The sequence below is a fragment of the Lasioglossum baleicum genome, chromosome 2 (genome assembly GCF_051020765.1).
Source record: "Lasioglossum baleicum chromosome 2, iyLasBale1, whole genome shotgun sequence".
NCBI lineage: Eukaryota > Metazoa > Arthropoda > Insecta > Hymenoptera > Halictidae > Lasioglossum > Lasioglossum baleicum.
Window position 1 is genome coordinate 12,204,941 of NC_134930.1, and position 20,773 is coordinate 12,225,713.

At 43.3% G+C, this 20,773-nt stretch overlaps 1 protein-coding gene across 6 annotated transcripts in view; it reads right to left on the bottom strand.

Annotated features, from left to right (window-relative positions):
- Positions 1 to 4,081: 4,081 nt before the first annotated feature.
- The window catches only part of Mamo (zinc finger protein 628-like), a 129,988-nt gene continuing 113,296 nt past the window's right edge, over positions 4,082 to 20,773 (bottom strand). For all 6 annotated transcript variants that reach the window (XM_076442305.1, XM_076442319.1, XM_076442302.1 and 3 more), the window contains one exon: positions 4,082 to 8,089. In XM_076442305.1, the coding sequence (XP_076298420.1) occupies positions 7,031 to 8,089 (1,059 nt within the window). In that variant the 3' untranslated portion in view covers positions 4,082 to 7,030. The remainder of the gene's footprint in view (positions 8,090 to 20,773) is intronic.

Genomic DNA, 20,773 nt, shown 5'->3' on the forward strand with positions numbered 1-20,773 from the left:
GGGGAGCGGGGCGAAAGTGTTTTCTCGTACACCGGTCGGTCTCGCGAGATTTTCTTCGGCGTGTGTTCTCCGACGTGTATCGAAACGCTCGTCTGCCTACGTCCGACGTAATTGTACGCTCTCTCGGGAAGGGCCGAACGGAGTTCTAGGCGGAGTTTCCCCTCTGTATAGAACTCATGCGGGCGAAGCATCCAGTAGAACTTGCTACGAAACCGCAGCCGATCGAGAACGTTCAACCTTTTGTGCTCAACACGCCGCCAGCCGAAGCTGCATTCACGACATCGTCGCTCGCGATACCAATGCTCTCGAGCTAATTGATTCCGGATCGAAAAATCCTGTCGGCCCTTCTCTCTGTCGACCTTCCTGCAACCTTCCACGAAATAATATTAACCCCAGATCAAGTTCTTCACAGGCAATTCTTTACAGAATGAATCAGTATCCATCAAACACTCTTTGTATTCTAGAAATGTTCTAACCCTTTGCACTCGAAGCTATCAGGTTCCCAAAGGCTTTTTTGTTAGCCCAAAGGCAAACAATCTGTTTGTGAATGTTTGTGAGAGGAGGTCTCACGTAACCACGCCACTTGTGTTCTTCAGCAACCACTCTGAATTTGCAATGTGCATGTTAATCTTAATCGAAACCGATCTAGAATATTTTCATTGCATATTACCTTTTTCATTAAGTCTTTTCCTCAGTAGTTATTAAGTCATAACCTTTTCATCAATCAATTTATTAAATACAAAGATGTTTAACCCTCATACGCTCCTCGGACATAGTTGCATAAAAGATCTTAGAATAATATTTCGCCCCTTCTTACTACACATTTCGAATCTACGAATTATGCTTCAATTATACATTTCAAAGAAATACATTTTACAACACAGACAAGAAGAAATCTTTACAAAGGTAAATCGGTGAATTTTCACCCTGAGGAACGTACGAGGGTATCAATCAGAGATATCAATCGAGTGCAGAGGGTCAAAGGCGTTCTATGTTCTGATTGAACAATAATTCTTTCTTAATTTATCAGGTGTGTCGACACCAAATATACTTCAAGAAAGATCAACTGTTCTGCCGAAAGAAATTTGGAAAATTCTTCGATTAACTTTGGATTAATGAAGCAAAACAAATCAGTAATCGAGAGCGACACGGTTATTTCACTGAGAATACGCGATACACACGGCCGAAGTACAGGTCGAACAGAGTGAAATCATTGCGGGTGCAACAATTGCCCGTCTTTAAATAACACGGGGCGGCGATTCGAGCGATTAACGTCAACGTCGAAGCTCGAACGTTGCCCTGCATCGGGGTTTAAATAACGACACGGGAAATCGAGCGCGAACGGTTGAAATGAAACATTACGTTCGTCCTCGATCGGTTCGAAATTTGAGCAACAATCGCGGAACCGCAGGCTCCGCTGAGAAACGAGGAGACAGCGTACAAGAATAAAATATCTCGGTCGTGGGAATCCTCCGTGGCCGTTCTCCCAAGATCGCGTTGCAACGACGAGACGCGACGATTCCGTCCCGTTCGACGTCGTTACCGGTTTCGAGTCGAACTTCATCGGGGACACGAAACGATCGAAATTCGACTGACCGATCGCCTGAGGTCGACGGAGGATCGGCGCAAGCTATGCGGTTAAAACTTTCACGAAAGTAAACGAGACTTGGCACTGGGACGGCACGTTTGCAACAATTATCGTTTGTAGGTCTCACATCACTTATCCTTATTTAATCGCTATTTTAGAAGACGGAGTAACGCGCCGATCGATGCGCCGCCGGTCCACAGGATCGATCAGCTCGTTTGCTGATTTCGGTTCACCACGAATCCGAGCGAGACTCCTAAATTATTCAAAACGCCAGTCTGAAAGGAAACACGCCGTACCGACGTTCGCCGAATTCAATGAACATTTTCGAGAGGTTCTTAAAATATTTCACGCGCGTGGTTCTATCGGCCATCGCGCAATTATTTTACATCTTCATTTATCCTAAGCTGTGTCTACACCAAAGCAACATCTACCACCTTTTTGCTGCCCTCTTTCCTTTCTCATTCATCTTCTATTCGGTAAAAGAAGAAGAAGGCAAAGCGAGGCGACAAAAAGCTGCTAGATGTTGCTTCGGTGTGAACGTAGCTTTAGAGATGAAACCTTAATAAGCACCAATTATGCGACAGATCCCTACGCAGTTTTTCTAAGCATTAAACATGGTGTATTGCACTTTGCCAGCAATTTGTTCCACAAAATTAGAAAAGCTCTTGAATGAAGAGGATTCGCAGACGTTGGAACAATGAAACAAAAATATAGAAGATTATTGGATTTTGAAGATTGTGTCGCTGACTGAGATACTCAATTAACACTAAACCTACCACCACCGGTCAAAATGACCGGTTCCAGATTTATTATTTTACAATTATGGATATAATAAAAATGGTTTCATAAGAATTGATTATTGCACGTATTATAATAGGAGCCGCAGAACGTCTAAATAAAATCAATCTTGTCATTTTTATAAGGGCACATGTATCAGTAATTTTTAAGGCTCGGTAGGTTTAGTGTTAAATACGTTTTCCACCCTTAACATTGAAGACTGGTTGTACCAATTCAATATAAACGTTGGGCAACAACAAAATTAGGGTAAAAGATTCATGTATTGGCTGACACCATTCTTTCAACTCTAATATGATAGTTTGTAAGATGTTCAAACAAATATGTGTTTGTAAGATGTTCCAGCTTCAAGTGCGAAGGCTGCTGAAATAAATTATTTTGTTGTTTCTCGATCGTAAATATTTGATGAAAATCGATATATGCTCTCGGCGCACGGTTTCGATCAGTAATACGGACAAAGCAAATTTGCAATAATTAACTTCTCAACGTTTCGATCCGGGTTTGAATCATTATCAAGAGAATTGCGTCTGGAAATATATAATAAAAGAATATAGTAGAAGTTTAGCAAGGGAACAAACACAGATTGTAGTGAAGCTTTTAGAAAAAACATACTTGCTATGTATAAATAACTGTTTAAAAGAGTGTAATTGAGTGACTGTTTTCCATGCTGGTCTGAATTGAACTGAGATGTGAAGACCGTTGAGAGAAAGCAAAACATACAACTATTGGAACGACGTATATTGACGTTAGCCAATCAGACACAATGATCGAAGGTTGTTGAATCGATTCTTGGCGGTAAATTCAAATTGACAAAATGCCTGTTCCAACAATACACATCCAGGTGTATACCATATACATATGCTAAGAAAATGATTGACATTCAATGTTTATGACCATAGATGTTATAAAACACAAGGTGTTTCTTGTTAGAAGAGAACAAAGTTTTGTATAAGTGGAAATTTGCTTTGTCCGTATTACTGATCGAAACCGTGCGCCGAGAGCTGCTGAAATAGTTTTGAATCCATATTATCGTTGAAGCTGTTCCGGAAGAATAATTTCTAAAATATTCAACCGCGAATACGTTTTCCACCGTGAGCTTTGAAAACTGCTTGCTTGCACCAGTTTCGATGCACACGTGGGCCGATAGCAAAATGTGTCAAATATTTTCGCAAGAGCTACTCTCCTCCTCCTGAAGTTTCATTAAATTCGTCGGGGTGTCACCTCGGCGTGTTTCCTCGTCAGTCTGGCTGGCTCGTAAGCTCGAGCCGGGCACACCGGAAGTTATCGACCGGGCCGGATCGCGATCTCGTGGTTCGACGTGGAACGAGGAACGAGCAGACGTGGGTTGGGAATACTCGTCGACGATCCTGCGGATTTCGACGTGTCGGGGGTTCGCTCAGGACGAGAGAGAGACACGCGATCGCTTACGAAACCAGTCCCAAGAGAATGAGCCGGCACTCTCGTTCTGCGCTCGCGCATTTACTGGACAATGTATCATTATCGCGTCTATATGCACAGGGTGTCCCGCAGATAATGCTGTCACTAGCTGATTTTACAGGAAGAAACAAGTCGAAAATATACGATGATATTTTCCCGATGAATCCTTTGTTTTCCAGAAAATCAACTTTACCTCCGAGCAAGCTTGACGTACAGATTTCGATGTAGATCCTTAGTTTTACTTCGCTGTTTTTGTGTGTATTCGTGTTAACACGATGTCGTGGACACTTGTCCCTAAAGAACAACACTTCAACATTTTAACATACTAAATATAAATATTTCAGAGTGCTCAGAAGTTATTTCAGGGTCCCGGAATGGTTCGGAGTCGATTCTCTCGAAAAAAGAAATCATTTCATTTTCGACTTAGCTCTTCACGCGAAACTACCGGTTGTACAGTTGCGATATCCGCGGGACACCCTGTATACGTACCGGAGATATACACATACATACATTCATATATGTATATACACGTGTAGACAGCAGAGCGTGGACAGTAACTAAGAAAGAGGCTCGAAGGACCGTATAGACTGTGCAACAAGACGCTACTTCGCGGCTCCCGGCGAGACAACCGAAATTCGCATTGTTAGTGTTTTTCTTTCGTGTCCTTTTGTACAGCTTTCGTATTGTAACAACGAAAATAGACGCTTTATTGCTCTGTCGCGTTAAAAAGTGTACGGGGGTTCGAAGGCACCGGCGACGCTCCCGAATAAACGGCGGCGCCATGGACGACTGGTCCTCCGTTTGATACCAACGACGGTTATGCGTCGGTGTTCATCTTCCTCGAGGAAGTCGCTTCTATCGGTTATCCACCCCGCAGGGTGGCGAGCCGAGACCAGCGAAGGTTAAATTTATTTAGACTTCGCACCATTTCTAACAACGTACTCAAGTAAAAAAATTAATTTTTTTCCCATGAAAATGATTTCCTGTTTAAAAATCCCATGATTGCAGGATAAAAAATCGAACATTCATAGAAAAGTGACAAGAAAATTTACCTATAAATTGTCAGATTTTTTAATTGTTTATCACTAACTTAGAAAAGTGAAATAATTTGTTGTTATTTAGATACTGGGCTAATCATCGTGTACATTAGTTGTAAAAAAAGTACACCACAATTTATATATTTGTTATTATAGCGTTTTTACAAATATATTTTGAGTTGTGTCACTTTTCTTCTGAGTGAACGATATAACGTGGTGGCCGTGCACTTGACAATTAAATGTTGCGCGAATCGGAATTTTATGAAGCCAAAAAGAAAGAAATTATATTTGGTCTTTTACTGTAAAGAATTTCGATATTCGCAGTGAAAGTTATCCGCGTTATTTCAAGGACAGGGTGCTCAAGCGTCCACCCTCGTTACCAGACTCGCCAATAAACGGATTTTGCAGGAAGCAATCAGAAAAACGGCTCGATCGAAGCCCACAGGAAACGAATTCGCCTAAGAATATCTGACGATAACAAAACTGCACGAGAAACTGTTATAATCGTGTACACGCCGTCAGAGGAGGATCGTTCAAGTCTATCGAACTTCCCCTAAGAATCTCCGTGTAATCTCTTCCGGGAGATCGATAACCGTGGCTTATTATCGCGTGACACGATACGCAACCGTCGAATCGATGCCAGCGTATTATAATAAAAGGCAACGTTCCCCGAAACGGAGCTTGTCTCCCAGCAACCCCAACGACTTCCTCGAGGAACGGTCACGACGCTTACGAGTCTGCATGGCGTACAGTAAAATCATCGTTGTTGCACACAATATACAACTCGCGTCGAGTACGCTGATAGCTAGCACGTTACGAATATATCGGTCTTCGACTCCACGCGAAGACGAAAAGGACAACAACAACAACAACAACCGAAAAAAATAAAGAAAGGAACCGCAAGACACCGTGTCCACGTTTGCACCTTGTTACTCGTAATCTCGTGGTGGGAAGCTTTCTACTAATTTGCAATTAAATCTGTGTCGCTGCCATATCTGTGTAACCCCCCGCCGAGATTTTCTTTATTAGTTTAGGCAACGTACGGTAACGGAACGAGCGTGGCGATAAACCTGAACACGGCTTTGCGTTTGTAGCGTCGACGCGTTCTTTGGTTTCGACTCCTTATCACAAGTTAGTTTCGTTAACGTTACGTAGAAACCTTACGCTCCGTTCGCCTATCATCTTCTTCTCGTCGTCCTCCTGCACTCCCTTCTCTCTCTCTCTCTCTTTTCCTTGCTTCTTCTTCTCACGAGCGGGTGCGCGTTCGTGGTAACGCGAGATCCTCGCGTTTCGATGCCGGGCGAAAGCCAGCCACGTGTTATACCGTCCTCGTCTACGTCTTCGTCGTCGTCTTCGTCGTTTCTTTCTTTCTCCGTAATTGACTCGTCTCGGTGGGCCAACGGCTGGATGGATACGCGGTTCTCGTCTTTCTCTTCGCAGTTCGAGGCGTTCTCCACCTCCCACCTCTCCACCCCCTCCGAGTTTCCCCGCGGCGAGATGGAAGAACGCGCTGGAAATGTTCCGAGTTCGACGACCTCCGAGGGGCGGTTTCCAACGCGGCGAGCATCCTCGCGAAAAATTTCTAATCGGATTACACAGCTCGAAAATACTCCGTCCTCGGGGAAGGGGATCGTAGATTCCCGGGGAAACCGTTCCGACCGAAACCGAGGACGAAGCGGAAGCTCGCGCGAGGACCGATCTTCGGAAACCACCCCCACGTTCTTGGACGTTCTCGATTCTGCGTGGTAGGTAAGCGAACGCGATTCTACCCTGATCAACGATGCCTCCCTGTGCAATATTACTTTCAAACGGTATTGTTCAAAGTTTCCGGGGGATTCTATAAGCGTGTGAAACGATTCGTTGTCTACCGAGATCGTCGGACGAACACACCGGCGGGCGGACCCTCTCGACGCGATCGCGTTGCAGAACGACGCGTCACAGTTCTACAATCTCCTTGTACAAACTGGAAACCATGAGAATACAAAATCTAGTCGAGCCGTGGCGTCGGGGCCGTCGCAACACGCGGCGCGACGAGGGGATTGCCCGCTGGGGCAGCGTCCGGGTTTCGTTCACAATACCGATAATCGCGCGCGAGAGGTAGCGAGGCATCGCCGATTCAGAAGACGCATCAAGAATTACCAAGAATGTCTCGGAACCGTGCCCCGAACCGCTTTCAGCGCTGGTGTATGTGCGTGGTCAGGTGTTTGGACAGGTAGTCAGCCCTGGCGAAACATTTTCCGCACATCTCGCAGTGGTACGGCCTCTCGCCGGTGTGTATGCGTAGGTGCCTGGTGAGGTCGCTCTTACCGCCGAACGCGCGGCCGCAGAACAAGCAAACGAACGGTCGTTCGCCGGTGTGCTTGCGCACGTGGAGCTTCAGGTTCTCTTTGGAGCGGACGCACTTACCGCAAAACGGACAGGCGAATCGGCGTTCGCGCCTGTCCACCTCGTGGCTGCTTCTCGCCAAGCTGATCACCGCTTCGGTTGGCTCCGGTCGGTCATCGTCGACGGCGTTGTCGTCCACGTCGCCCACCTCGCTAGCGCTACCACCGCCTGCCGAACTCCTCTCGTTGGTGATCGGCGCCTCCGTCATCTGCACCTCGACAGCATCGCCAGGGTTCTCTTGTACGCTCGCCGTCTCCGACACGCTCTCCTCGCGCGCGTTCTCGGCGAACGTGCCCCGGGTGGTCTCCTCCTCGCCGGGGTTGGTGGTGGTATCGCTGCCGGTCTCGACTTGCGACGGTTCACCGGTGCTGGACACTTGGTCGCTGCGCTCCGCAGCCGCAGAGACCACCATCGCGCTATTCTGCTGCTCCGGCGCGCGTTGCAACCGCTCCAGCGCGTGGTTCAGCCGGTGCTTCTTGAACGACTTCAGATACCTGAACTGCATGCCGCACACGTCGCAGGTGAACAGCTTGTCGGCCGGCAAACGGGCACGGTGGTTCTGCTCTCGGTGTTTCACGTACGCGGAACGGTAGCGGTAACGCTGGCCGCATTGCTCGCAGGTGAACGGCTTGTCCTCGCTCGCCTGGCCTGCGTGCTGCAGTAACGCGTGCCGTTCCAACAGCCAGGCGGAAGGAAACGTCGCCAAACAGACACCGCATCGACGCGCCAATCCCGCCAGACCGGCGAAACCGCCGTGACCTAACAGAGAACCGCATCCGCCGCTGCCGCCCGACCGCTCCACCAAGGCGCCCCAACCACCAGCCTCCAGACCGAGGGCCAGCGACACCTGAAACGATCGGGGATCGTTAGACGGAACACGTCAACGTCAACTCTATCGAAACGGCGAGTTTTTCATCGGTTACGGTTATCAATCCAATCAAACTGTCCGCGTTTTCGAGTACAGTCGCTCACAGTGAACATCGTACGGGAGGACAGGGTTGTAAAGACTAGGATATGACCATAGTGACAGAGGAAGACCCGATAGACGCGTCTATCTAGCAACACCACAGAAGTAATAGTATAGTGAGACCCCGGGTGGTGTTAGTATCGGGTATGGAGGAGAGAAGGGTCTATGGCCTTGGGCGGTGGGGTTTTAGTGGGTATGGGCAGGGATTAAGGAGCTAGTATAGGCTCGATTTGTAACTAGAAAGGAACTAGAATCTTACTAGAAAAATGGCTCGAAACATGGGTTTGCGCGCTGTCGCTTAATGTTCTTATACGAGCAAATTTTGGGCTGAGTGAAGGCTTATTCAAAAGAGGAAGGTTAGACGAACTGCGCTCTGGTCACGAGGTTAACGAGATTATGTTTATAACTAATAATATGAGGGCCCAAAGTAGAGAAAAAATCTAGGAAAAAAACTCGCTGATTTCAATGCATTTTTCTGTCTCCAAAAGACGTTTTGACTGCTATGATGACCAGAGCGCAGTGCGTTGAACCTTCCTCTTTAGAATGAGCCCTCACCCAGCTCAAAATTTGCTCAAATAAGGACAGTAAGTGAAAACTACGAAACCCATCTTTCGACCCATTTTTCTAGTAAGATTCTAGTTCCTTTCTAGTTACAAATCGAGCCTATACTAGCCCCTTAAAGTCCCGTTTCTCACAAATATCATCCCAGAGGGGACCGAGCCCCACACTCCCCCCCAATCATCATCTTAGGAAGGGGGGTGTACGTAACAGTATTTCCCCACCGCCCTAAAACAAAAAAAGGGGTCGGCAGATACCCGAAATTTCGAGTTCGCGTCGGGTATTTTCTCCGGGTTCAGGTAGGCACCCGAAAATTCGTAAAGCCCAAAATTTCCAGGTACCCGAAGTCGAAGTCTGTCGGGTACTGCTCGGATCTGGTCCGGAACTCGAAAATTTATAACGTTCAGGTACCCGAATGCCATGGATTTTCAAGTTCCCGACCCAACTTCGTCTTCGGGTAGTCGTGTATCACGAATTTTCGGTTCCTGACCCGACCGGACCCGAGTCATTAAAAGCCGAACCCGAGGCGTGGGTATCCAACATTTTCGGGTACCCGCCCACGCCTGGTTATTACTAGAAATTCCTATTTCGCTGTGAGTGGCTGTAGCCTGTAGTGACACGGAATAACTGTATAATTTTATGACCATAGTGCCTGCTGTTCATTCGTCGGATGATGGCTAGGTAAAGAATACGGTCTCACTCTATCTATGACCCCTTTCTATCGCACGCAATCGTACAATAGTATGACGTCACAGTATCGGCGTATCTCTCAAGCCTGCGAAGTCATTGTTCCATTTCACTTGGTCTCGATATAACCCCATCGCTTTTCGTTGTCGTCTTCGGTCAATAGAATCAGCGTGCGATGCTAAGGGAGTCAGGATTAACGTGATCAGATCGAGGGATCGAGAGAAAAATAGCGAGGGAAATGCTACAGCCAGAACCGAGTGACATCACCAGCCTATAGTCCAGTCTCTTCCAGATCGAGAGAATTTTTTATCTCGAGGTATAATGTAGTGGGATGGAAACTGGCGACATCGTGATTCCTGCTGAAAGTTTGATTACCACCACTATTGGCGCGATGGTGGAACAATTCTTGCAACGCTGGAGAGGATAGAGCGAGAACGTAGACACTTTTCCTAACCATCATCTGACGGGCGGACAGTAAAGTAGTGCACGGTTAAATTTACATCAGTTCAGTTCTCGGACACGGCTCGACGAAGTGAGAGTATCTATACATATAATAACAAGCGGAAGTAGTATCGGCGATCGGGACCCGGCATTTCAAAGGGAGACCGCGACTGAAAAAGTAAACATGCAATAAAGGAAATTTTATTTTCCAGTAATTATCGTCTTACCTTTACGAATTGTAGTACCAATGGATAGCCGAGATTCTTCCGATTAAAGTAAGTCCAAACACGATATAAATCGGACTACTTTTGTCGATTCAAGTACTGTGCGGAGCACGAGAGAAAACTAGCGGGAAGGGAACGGGGAAAGAAGACCATTCAGATTGCCGTTGCGTTCGTCTTGCCTCGTTCCCCTCCCGCTAGTTTTCTCTCGTGTGCTCTGGACAGTACATTATTAAGATGTAAATTGTTGTATATTCAGGTTTGAGGAATTGGCGGGCCTCCCACTCTACCTTGCTCCTTCTACGATTCCCGGAGAACACAACGACCCCCGCTTTCGCCTAGGACCGGTCACGTGACGCGTTTCGCTTCATGTCACGTGACTAATCCGGTAATGGTAAGAGGAGGAGGGATAACTCCATTCCCCTCAATTTTTCCTATCGGACCACACTGCTCCCAACACACTCACGTGACTCTACGTCTCTGCTGCGTAATGACGTTCTATCTACAGGGTGTCCCAAAATTCCTTCAACAGCCGGAAATGGGAGGTTCCTGAGATCATTTCAAGCGACATTTTCCTTTGCAAAAATCTTATCCGCGGCTTTGTTTAGGAGTTATTAATGAAAAACACGGACCAATCAGAGCGCCACCTAGACGCGAGTTAGCACAGTCGGCCCGGGCGCCAACTGTCTATTGGCCGACTGTGGCAACTCGCGTCTAGGTACTCGCTCTGATTGGTCCGTGGTTTTTCGTTAATAACTCCTAAACAAAGCCGCGGATAACATTTTTGCAAAGGAAAATATCGCTTGAAATGGTCTCAGGAACCACCCCCTTTCGGGATTATCACGAATTTTGGGACACCCTGTATGTACTACACTTCGTCCAACGAGATGAATCTAATTTGAACAAATACGCGTAGTAAATATTTGAGCGGGATTATTGATATACACTGCCGGCCAAAAGTTTGGGACCACCGCATAAGAGAAATGTCACGCGGAATTATATTATCATATGATGAAGGGTTTTCATAAAAAAATAAGGTTACACGTATAAGACATACGCGTGAACTAATTCCAACTACCTCTCTCTACACCCAGAAAAACATTACAGAACCGCTAAAGCCACTTTCCAGTACTTACGTTGTAAAATGTAATACTCCCTCTGTCCCATAATAATATTAGGTCGGAAAGAAAGTTCTCACGGTTTTTGTTATTTTGGTTTTATAATAAAAACCGCAAGAACTTTCTTTCCAACCTAATAGTAGCCAGTGGATATTTAAACGGAAATTATTGGCGATTGCAGCTGTAATATTTTTAATTTATCGTTTAATGTAATCTAGTTTTTTGATAATAAATGTTGCGTTCTATATTTATTTTCTTTAGCTACTATTATGGGACAAATTAAATTCATCAACTGCTACTATTACTATGGGACGGAGGGAGTAAAATGTAGAGTGGTACCAAACTTTTGGCCGTCAGTGTATGTATGAAACAACAAATTATTTTTAGAAGAATAGAGATAAAGCCACGGCCTACAGTTCTGTCAGTCGAAGCCTCGCTTTAGAAGAGAGAGCATCATACAAATATCGTTCAAAAGATATCTGCATTTTTATTTTACAAGATTACCTTGCTTCCCAAACACCAACAGGGATGGAGTTGAAGTTACATTTCGCAGATAGTTTGCAAAGGACGCATGCTGGTGTTTTGTTTATCTACAAATCTATACCGACTCGTTTCGATGGATCGAGTATGAGGTCCAGTGCAGCCAGTCAGAGTTGGGCAAACATTTAATCAACGATTGACGAATAAATTTCTACTTCAATCGTTAATCGCAATTAACAATTAAACTCCTACTTTAGTCGTTAATTGCGGTTAACGATTACATTCTTTTCAATTGTAATCGTCAATCGGATAATTGATTAATGATTAACTGCTGAAATTTCGAAATGAAATACGTAATCGAAACTATATGAATACTGAAAAAAAATGTAAAGTGAGTTTAGGTGTATTGTCATTTGGTCTATAATACACAATCTGTTTACGTGCTTTTATGTTTTGTTTTCGATTATTTCGTTTTTTAATCAACGATTGACGATTAACTTCATCAATCGATTGAATCAGTCTCCTACTTTTTGGATGATTTCTTTTTTTAATCAACGATTTACGATTAACATTCATCAATCGATTGAATCAATCGTCCAGTTTTCAATGATTCCTTTTTTTAGTCGTACACATCAATCAATCAATCTTGACTAAAATTTTAATTGATTAATGCCCAACTCTGCAGCCATTCACTTACACATTCACGCCACACGCACGGACTCGCCTAAAGCACATGCTCATACCTACGAGGTAGGGGAACCGGAAGAGCAATGGTGGGAGGTGCAGCGACAGTCGGGAACATGTTCCCCAGGCGAGTTCTACAGGATGATTCACGGTAAACAGAACACCTAAATATCTCCATTACGATTGAAGATGGAAGAAAATGTTAAAGGAGACACAATACGATGATATAATACATTTTCTGATCGTTGTTGTATTCAAGATCTTTTGAAGAGGTCATCGATGGTTCTTTCGAATCACCCGGTATATTAAAACAATAAAATTAGTTCGATTTACATCGTGTTTGGACTCGTTTTAGTCGGAAGCATCACAGCTATCCATAGATGCTACAATTATCAAGGTAAGACGACAATGTGCATCTGTAATTTAATAGAGTTTCGCTAGTGAAAATTGTTTATTAATTTTTGGAAATGATGCTTCTCGTACAAGAACATGTTAGCATTCAACCCATGTCAGCCAGAACTTTGAAAATTACTCGCACCTTCGTATAACAGTTAAATACTAATAGTCCCTTTTAATCTGTTTTAATCCCCGCTTCGTTCAGTCTTAAAATTTTCTGGTCCGTTGTTGAATATGGTGCTCCTAACCTCTGTTGCGGTTCATATCTTGTTAAGAGAGATTTTTATTTGAGTTTGATCCGTGGAAGAAGCTGATATAATGACGTGGTTTTAAAAGATTTGTAGAGAAGCGAAATTCATGTGTGAAATATAATTAACAGATTAATAATTAATCAGAAACGAAACTGACGTGTCTAACTTTATCTTAGAATTTTCTTCTTATATGTTCTTACAAGATTTCGGACTAAAAGTATGTTTATCAATAGTGTGTAATATCGTGTAGTGAACAACATTGAAATATTTATATTTTAGTGTAGACTATTCGTTGCTAAACAACATTCTAAAACAATGTTCTGGAGTAGTGAATAATGTAGTTAACCCTTAGCACTCGGGTGGTGCTTCAGAGTCACCACTAAAAATTGTTATATCATTATCCAAAATATCGTCTAGGTCTAGATTATTAAATATGTTGGTATCTCTGATCAGTTACTAACACAATTGTATGAGGTGTTACATCAATGCAATGAATAATAAAGTGAAAAAAATGATGTATTGGGTTGGCAAGAAAGTAATGTCGGTATTTTAAGGTGAAATAAAATCGAATTTCTTTATTCAGGCGATAAACTTTAATCAATAAAATATTTTCTTACTTATTCTTTTTGGCAAAATATCATCGAACAAAAGGGAAATATCTCATTCATTAAAGTTCATTTTTTGAATAAAAAATTGGGCTCTATTTCATCTTAAAATACCGAAATTACTTTCTTGCCAACCCAATAGAATGTAATTATTCTAGGTCGGAAGAAATGTTTAATTTTCGAGTTAAAATAGCTCCGACTGCAAAGGGTTAAAAGGTTAAATTGTAATGTATACATAAATGTATAATTTGAACAGTAAGATTCCGTGCACAAAAGAAATATTTATAAATTATATAACACTAACAATGATACACATGCGTCGTAGAGTTGTGTGGCACAGATCTAAATATATCGCAAAATCACAGTGTAAGCGTGCAACACGTCATTCTACGAAGAGACACAGTGATCTAAGTACTTTGAAAATAGATAAAACTTACCGGCAAACAATTCCTTCAATTAACCCACGGTAATTGCCCTAGCAGTGTAACGTGATCTTCAGATTATTCGAAAACATTTAAAACGAAAGAACTGTTAACAAGTCGATCAGTAATTAATAAAGAGCACGTGTACCAGAAAGAAAAAAACGAAAGTTGAATAAAACAGAATTATAGAGAAGAGAAAGGAATCAATTTAAGCAAGCCGTGGACTATTCTACAACCCCTCTTGAGCGACAGGTGGGGAAGAACGAGACACCAGACATCAGGTTCAATGACCTATTGTTAACACAAACAGTTTGCAGCTTTTATTTCACAAATCGTTAATTTACAACTATGATATGCATTCGTTCGCCTAAGAACCGAAATGAAAAACTGTCATTTTACACGAAACAAGGCGTATTTATCCATAATGATCGGAACGCGTATCAACGTGGTGAGAGTTACGGACAAGTCTTTTCTCAGGCATTGTCACGTGGAGATCCTGGAGATATTCGCACGTGTGAGACATTTTCAAAATCACTTGCCGCGATGCTGACAACTTTCCGTGTCTCTTCTATCGACAGGCTCTCTCGTCAAACCTTACGCTATAATACCTCGGGACCAGCAAGATGGACGAATGATTCGCCGCCGTTCATAGTCGTCATTGTCAATGATCTTTCTCGTTCGCGTTCGAGTCGTGTTTGTTCTCGCGGTGTCGAATCATCGGCCATTTCGCCGTTCGCGAGACTTCCCCTCATTCCAGCTCGACTCGTACATACGGGTCCGGAACTAATAGCAAAATTACTCATTCGCACGTTTCATCTATTCTCCGTTGTTTCTCTCTTTCGTACAGAAATCGTAGCACGAACGCGTCATCGAGCACCAAGGGAGGACACGTTTTTACGGTGGTTTTCGGCGCACACGAGCTCTCATCAGGGACATCATCCTTCCTCGTTCACGACTGCTTTCGCTAATATTCGCGCACCAACCAACGAACAATCGGCGAACACCGGATCGCGATCGATGGATCGCGAGCGCGAACATCCCCGAGTCACCGTTCGCAAGCCTGAACCTAGGCTGATCGTAGAAATGGCGAAAGTAGCTGCTTGCACGGTTACTTGCGCTCTTGGACATATTTGTTATATTGCTCGACATTTTTGGAATGGAAAAATTACAGGACACTTTCCTGGTTTTACTACCCCTGAGAAAATGTGTTCAGTCGAACTAACTGAGCGACTTTACAAATATTTTAACCCTTTGCATTCCAGCCTAGTGACTCGTATAGTACACCAACAACTCCAGCACTATATTAGTTACAAGTGTATATATAAATATATATACATGTAATAAAAAAGATACAGTTGCTGCAATCAAACAAAATATTTATTCAATTTATTCATTAATTATTCATTAACATTTATTCAAACATAAAATAGAAATTGTATGTTTTGTGTTCATATTTCAAATGTCTTGCAAAGGGTTAAACATGGGTTTTGATGATGAAGATAATACAGCAAAATAGTTTTATGTATGAATAAAGCATTTAACTTTCAAAATAATGAACTCTAAAAAATAATTAACTTGAGGATGGTGTTGACAACGTTTTTTCATAGCACCCATTGTCATATTTAGACTGTGGATTTTGCACAATAGAGAAAACACTTAGAGAATTTTGAGATACTATTGTTTTTAAACTCAATTTTATTAAGAGATACGTGTGTACGTATGTAGCTCCCGTGTCTTGTATTGGTACAGATAATTTTTATTTCCGTATAAAAATCCGCAGTCTAGACATATTCTTTAAGGTAGAGACAATAAAGAAACAAATTATGTAACATCATCCTACATTGTCGTCAACTGCTCTATTCTATTTCTTGAACTGCCAAGAAGTTATTAACGATCAACAATTTCGACTGAACAACTTCCGCTGAAAGGTAGTAAATATTCATAAGAAAATGTACAATAACTTGTTCAACCCTCACGCACAGTTCAGTTTAATAAAATTGCATTCTAAATCGTGAACAATATGTATAATGGTTCACAGATTTGTTCGCATACTTTTCAAACAAAACTCGCTTACAATCAACGATCTCGCCATTCCTTTTCTTCATTTTAACATGAAGCTAACAATTCTGCACGCAGTGCGAGTGCATCAATTTCTATAAGTGACTGAACACAAGGACCTTTCGATGAAATTGTGCACGAGGGTGAACGTTGATGGAACAAATATTTCCAGTATATTCAGTGACTCATATTCGTAGATATGCTAATAAACATTTGACTGACCACTAGACTGCGGATGCGAATTGAAAAGATGGAATACAAAAGAGGAAAGGCAACTGTCTATTTAATTCCTATTTCTCGCAGAGACAGTGTACTCCGCGCGACGAATCCGCAGTTTAGGGATGATCACTTAGGGTAATCAGGTCCGCGCGACAGGTGTGCCGATTGTCGCTCTGTGTGTACGCTGACTAATACCGCGTGTCCACTAGGGGAGTGCGGGTAGGTAGAAATTTCGGGTTCATCCCCAACAGTTTAAAAACTTTGGGTACCCGAAGTTGTAGTCGAGCCGGAAATGGGCCGGGTTTGCAATGTTCAAGGAGTGAGGATCCCAAAAATTTGTGATCACGCGAGTGCAAGGCTTTCTCATGACCTTCCAATTTAATCTTGCATTTTAACTATTCATGTACTCACACATTGCAAACTTTCAGAATCCCGATCCGGCCCGAGGCTCGGGTACCCGCAGACCCCGAAGTGTGCACACGTGTTTTGCGTTCTCCGTGGTTCGTTTTGTACCTGGAGAAGACGATCGAACCGCGGGAATCGCAAGGTACAAGCCGGAAAGACGCAAAGCTTTTTCGGAGCAGCGTTATCCGTTCGTCCGACTGCTTCCTTTTCGGATGCGTCGGTCGGGCAAGCTTGCGATTTTGCTACCGATCTTGATCGGCGAACGATCGAGTCGCAATCCACGGCGGAGTAAATCACGAAAACGAGACGCACCGGTGTTCGTACGCGATAGTGTGCCCGCCGCGGCACGGAGATCGCACTTGGATAGTTTAGTGTACGTGTCCTATCGCGACACATAGTATCTGAGATCAGCAAGGTCGGACTAGAGAGCTCCTAGTGTCACGCGATACTCCGCGGATACAGGGTGCCCGCGAAGTAACCGAACAACCGACCGCGGCAACCGATTCCACCCGAGATCGAACCTGCGAGGAACGAAGCTTCTATATTAGTTCGTTGATACTCTGCTGATGATGTGGAACGGTGTAGCAGACGAGGAGATCGCGGTTGGCAATCTACGGATAGCAAAATTCGAACAGGAAATTGGAAATGAGACGAAGCGCTGATTGTAGCATGCGAATTTTCCGGTTTCGTCGATCGAAATGGAAGTGATGTAATTTTAGAGGGATTGTTAGGTTGCTCGATATAGGGTGACTTGTCCGGTGAATGAACATTAGTCGTGTTAAACGAGAAAAATAACTATACTTTTCAATTTAAAACGTGATACCCTAGTAGCATTTACGGTTGGCATTACTGTTAAAAATTTCATCCGATCGTGGGCCTAACACATTATTTTACGGTTATTTCTACAGTATGTCAAAATTGAGTAGATAAAATTCAAAATTGTTGAAACCTTTTAAAAATTGAAGATGTCAATATATGATTTCTCCTCTTTTAAGATCATTAAGGGAAGACATAACAATTTAGTTTCTATTTCTTGTAATCGATGCAGACAATTTTTATTTTGCATAAAGATCCGCAGGCTAGTCATAAGTAATATTGGGGGAGAACATTGGGGAAGAAAGGAAACAACTTAATAGACTACAGTGGTGTCTTGCACATAAATGCTACGATCTGGGCTACTAGATACGTCAACAAATTTAAATCAAAATGGCTCAAAAACGAAGGTCCACTCTGAAGAAATGCAAAAGGGTTTTTATATACTACATGACCACTACCACTTGGAAAATGGAAAAATTATAGAAATAAATAAATTCCAAGGCTGTGTACAATAAAAATTTAGAGGGCCAACTATAAATAATATCTATAAATAAGAAAACAAAAAATCAATTTGGGATATGATAATTAACAAGTTTTTAAGATGTAGCAATACATTGGTTGGGCTAAGTAGTAATGTATTATCATACGTATAAATTTCTTGTTAATTATCCAAATACTATAATAATTGTAGGCCCAACGTTGGATGTTCGTTGACAAATTGTCATAAATTTTCGTCGTAGGCCCTTACATTAGGGATTTGTATACAAAACCACCATATCCTAACCAACAGCCGTCACCGCCGGCCAAGCATAAATGCTACTAGGGTAAAAACGTAATATAGTTAAATATAATATTTCGAATCATACCGCGTTGATCAATTACGTACAATCAGCAAAACTGCTTAAACTTTCCATCACGATTTCTCCTACGTGTTCCAAATGAAAACAAGTTTCCAGATAGCAATTTATCTCAACACCGACGTTTCCGAGCAACACGAATATTCTTTCGCAACGAGTCTCGACCGGAGAACGACGCAAAGCTTTGTACGAAGCGTCAAGGAATGCAAAATGACGCGTTGATAGGTGATACTGAATCAAGTCTATCAAAATCGGGTTGCTTACGTAACACAAGCGGCTCGGATGGAACGTCGCGAACAACGGCAGAAATATTAACGCGAATAGTACGTGACATTACACGTGTTCTTTTCACGTCTCGGGAAAACGTTCGAGAGGAAAGAGAACTCGTCGACTGGCCGAGAAACGAGCTGGAACACGTACGGCCAGATAAATCCTTCAAACATCTTAACTTTGGCTGTCCCCGCAATGTTTTCGGTTCTAATTCGGGTATCTTCTTGTTATTGCATGATCTCGTATACTATGCATCGGACCTTTCTATTTTCGCGCATGTCTCCTCTCGGAAAATATTTGCAGAAAAGTAAACGCTACAGCGATGCCGTTAAGAACCGTGTACTGTGCGTCCCTCGCAAGAAGTCTCCCGTTAGGTTTGTCTCTCCCCACCATTAGCGCTCCCGTAGTCTGACCGTTTTAGGCTTCGAAGGAACGACCACTTCAGCCAATAGAATAGCTGGGTGGAAAATGCCCCCTCCACTCCGACCAATCAGCCCCGCATTCCTTTCTCGGGACTTCTTGCGAGGCGCGCACAGTACATATTTCCACTAAACAGAGCTGTCCACTGGAACTCTATTAATCATTTTTATCGAGCTGGTTAACGCTATCCTCTTCCCAGTAAGACTAGAATCGATCTCAAAGATAAAACACATTAGTCCACTACTTTACAAGTTTCCTACTCTCCTCGGTTAATTTTAAATAAGGCGACTTCCCTGTATTTTACCGTGCACGCTTATCACTAATATCTAGCGTGCAGAATTCTCGCTTCCGATGCGATAGGGACAATTATGTTAGTCTATTCTCGATCGATCTTCTCCGCCAAGTTTGAACATTGAATCTCGCGTAGCCCGTTCGATTCTCGCGAGTTACGAGTTACGGTTTCCAGAGAGGACATCCGAATTTTCCGCGAGAGTCACGCGAAACCGCGATCTCCGAGCAGCGAGTTCACGGCGAGGATAACGAATGTCCGCGAACACGGATGCGTCTCGCGCGAAAAGAAACCTCGTGAACGTTAAGGTGGCCGCGATCGAGGCGAATCAGCTGCCGCTGGTATCTTCGACAACGTTATTTTTTCTTCCTGGTCTCTCTAATCTCTACAGCGTTACTCGATAATCAAGCGATCTGGACGTCAAGTGCTGGGTGTCGAAGGTGTACACTGACAAAGGAAGAACACGGACCAGCGTCGACTTCGTTGCGCTTTAAATATTCGATACTTCGGAAGATATAAACAACTAGAATTGCATATTCTTACATCATCGCAATAGGGTATCCTGAAAATGATGTCTTTCGAGTAACTTTTCCCTTTGCGAAAATGTTCTCCGTGGCTTTGTTAAGGAGTTATTAACGATAAACATGGACAAATCAGAGCCGGACTCTGATTGGTCCGTGGTTTAGTTAATAACTCGTCAACAAAGCCGCGGAAAACATTTCGGCAAAGGAAAAAGTGACTTCAAATCACCTTAGGACTCAGCTCGTTCAAGGAAGTATATTTTTGGGACATCGTGTAGACTCATTCTTCTGGAGCAGTGTTCTGACGAAGCAGTATCGACATTTAAACCAAAAATTTCCTTGTTTTCCAATGCAGTGCTGAAGTAATCGCACAACATGCAGGGTGTCAATACAGGAGGAATAACTTCTATATTTTTGGAGTTAGAAAAAAATGTTTGAGACGAAAGTTGTTTGTATTCGAGGGTTGCATTGCGTGGTGCGTAGAACTTTTCTTCAAGTGAAGCTGCTTAGAAGGTTCGAAGGTGAACATAATATTTTTTAAAGTGAAACCATATACGTTTGAACAGCTACAAAACTGTAGCCCTCTTGGAGACAATTTCAATGATCATAGTTGTTCGAGGACGTGGAGGATGGAAGATAGAAATTCACTATGAATAAAATGAAATGTAAGATGTTCTTTGTTCATATCTTCGAAAGTATCGAATATATCCGAATACTTGACACATACGCCAACGGAGATACACGTGCTACCGTACCGCGGGAGCAGAACAAAATCGAGATCCGTGTTCTTCCGTTGTGAATTGTTAGTCAGAAACGGCGGGGGTTCTCGGTGGGGTGGCTGTGAGG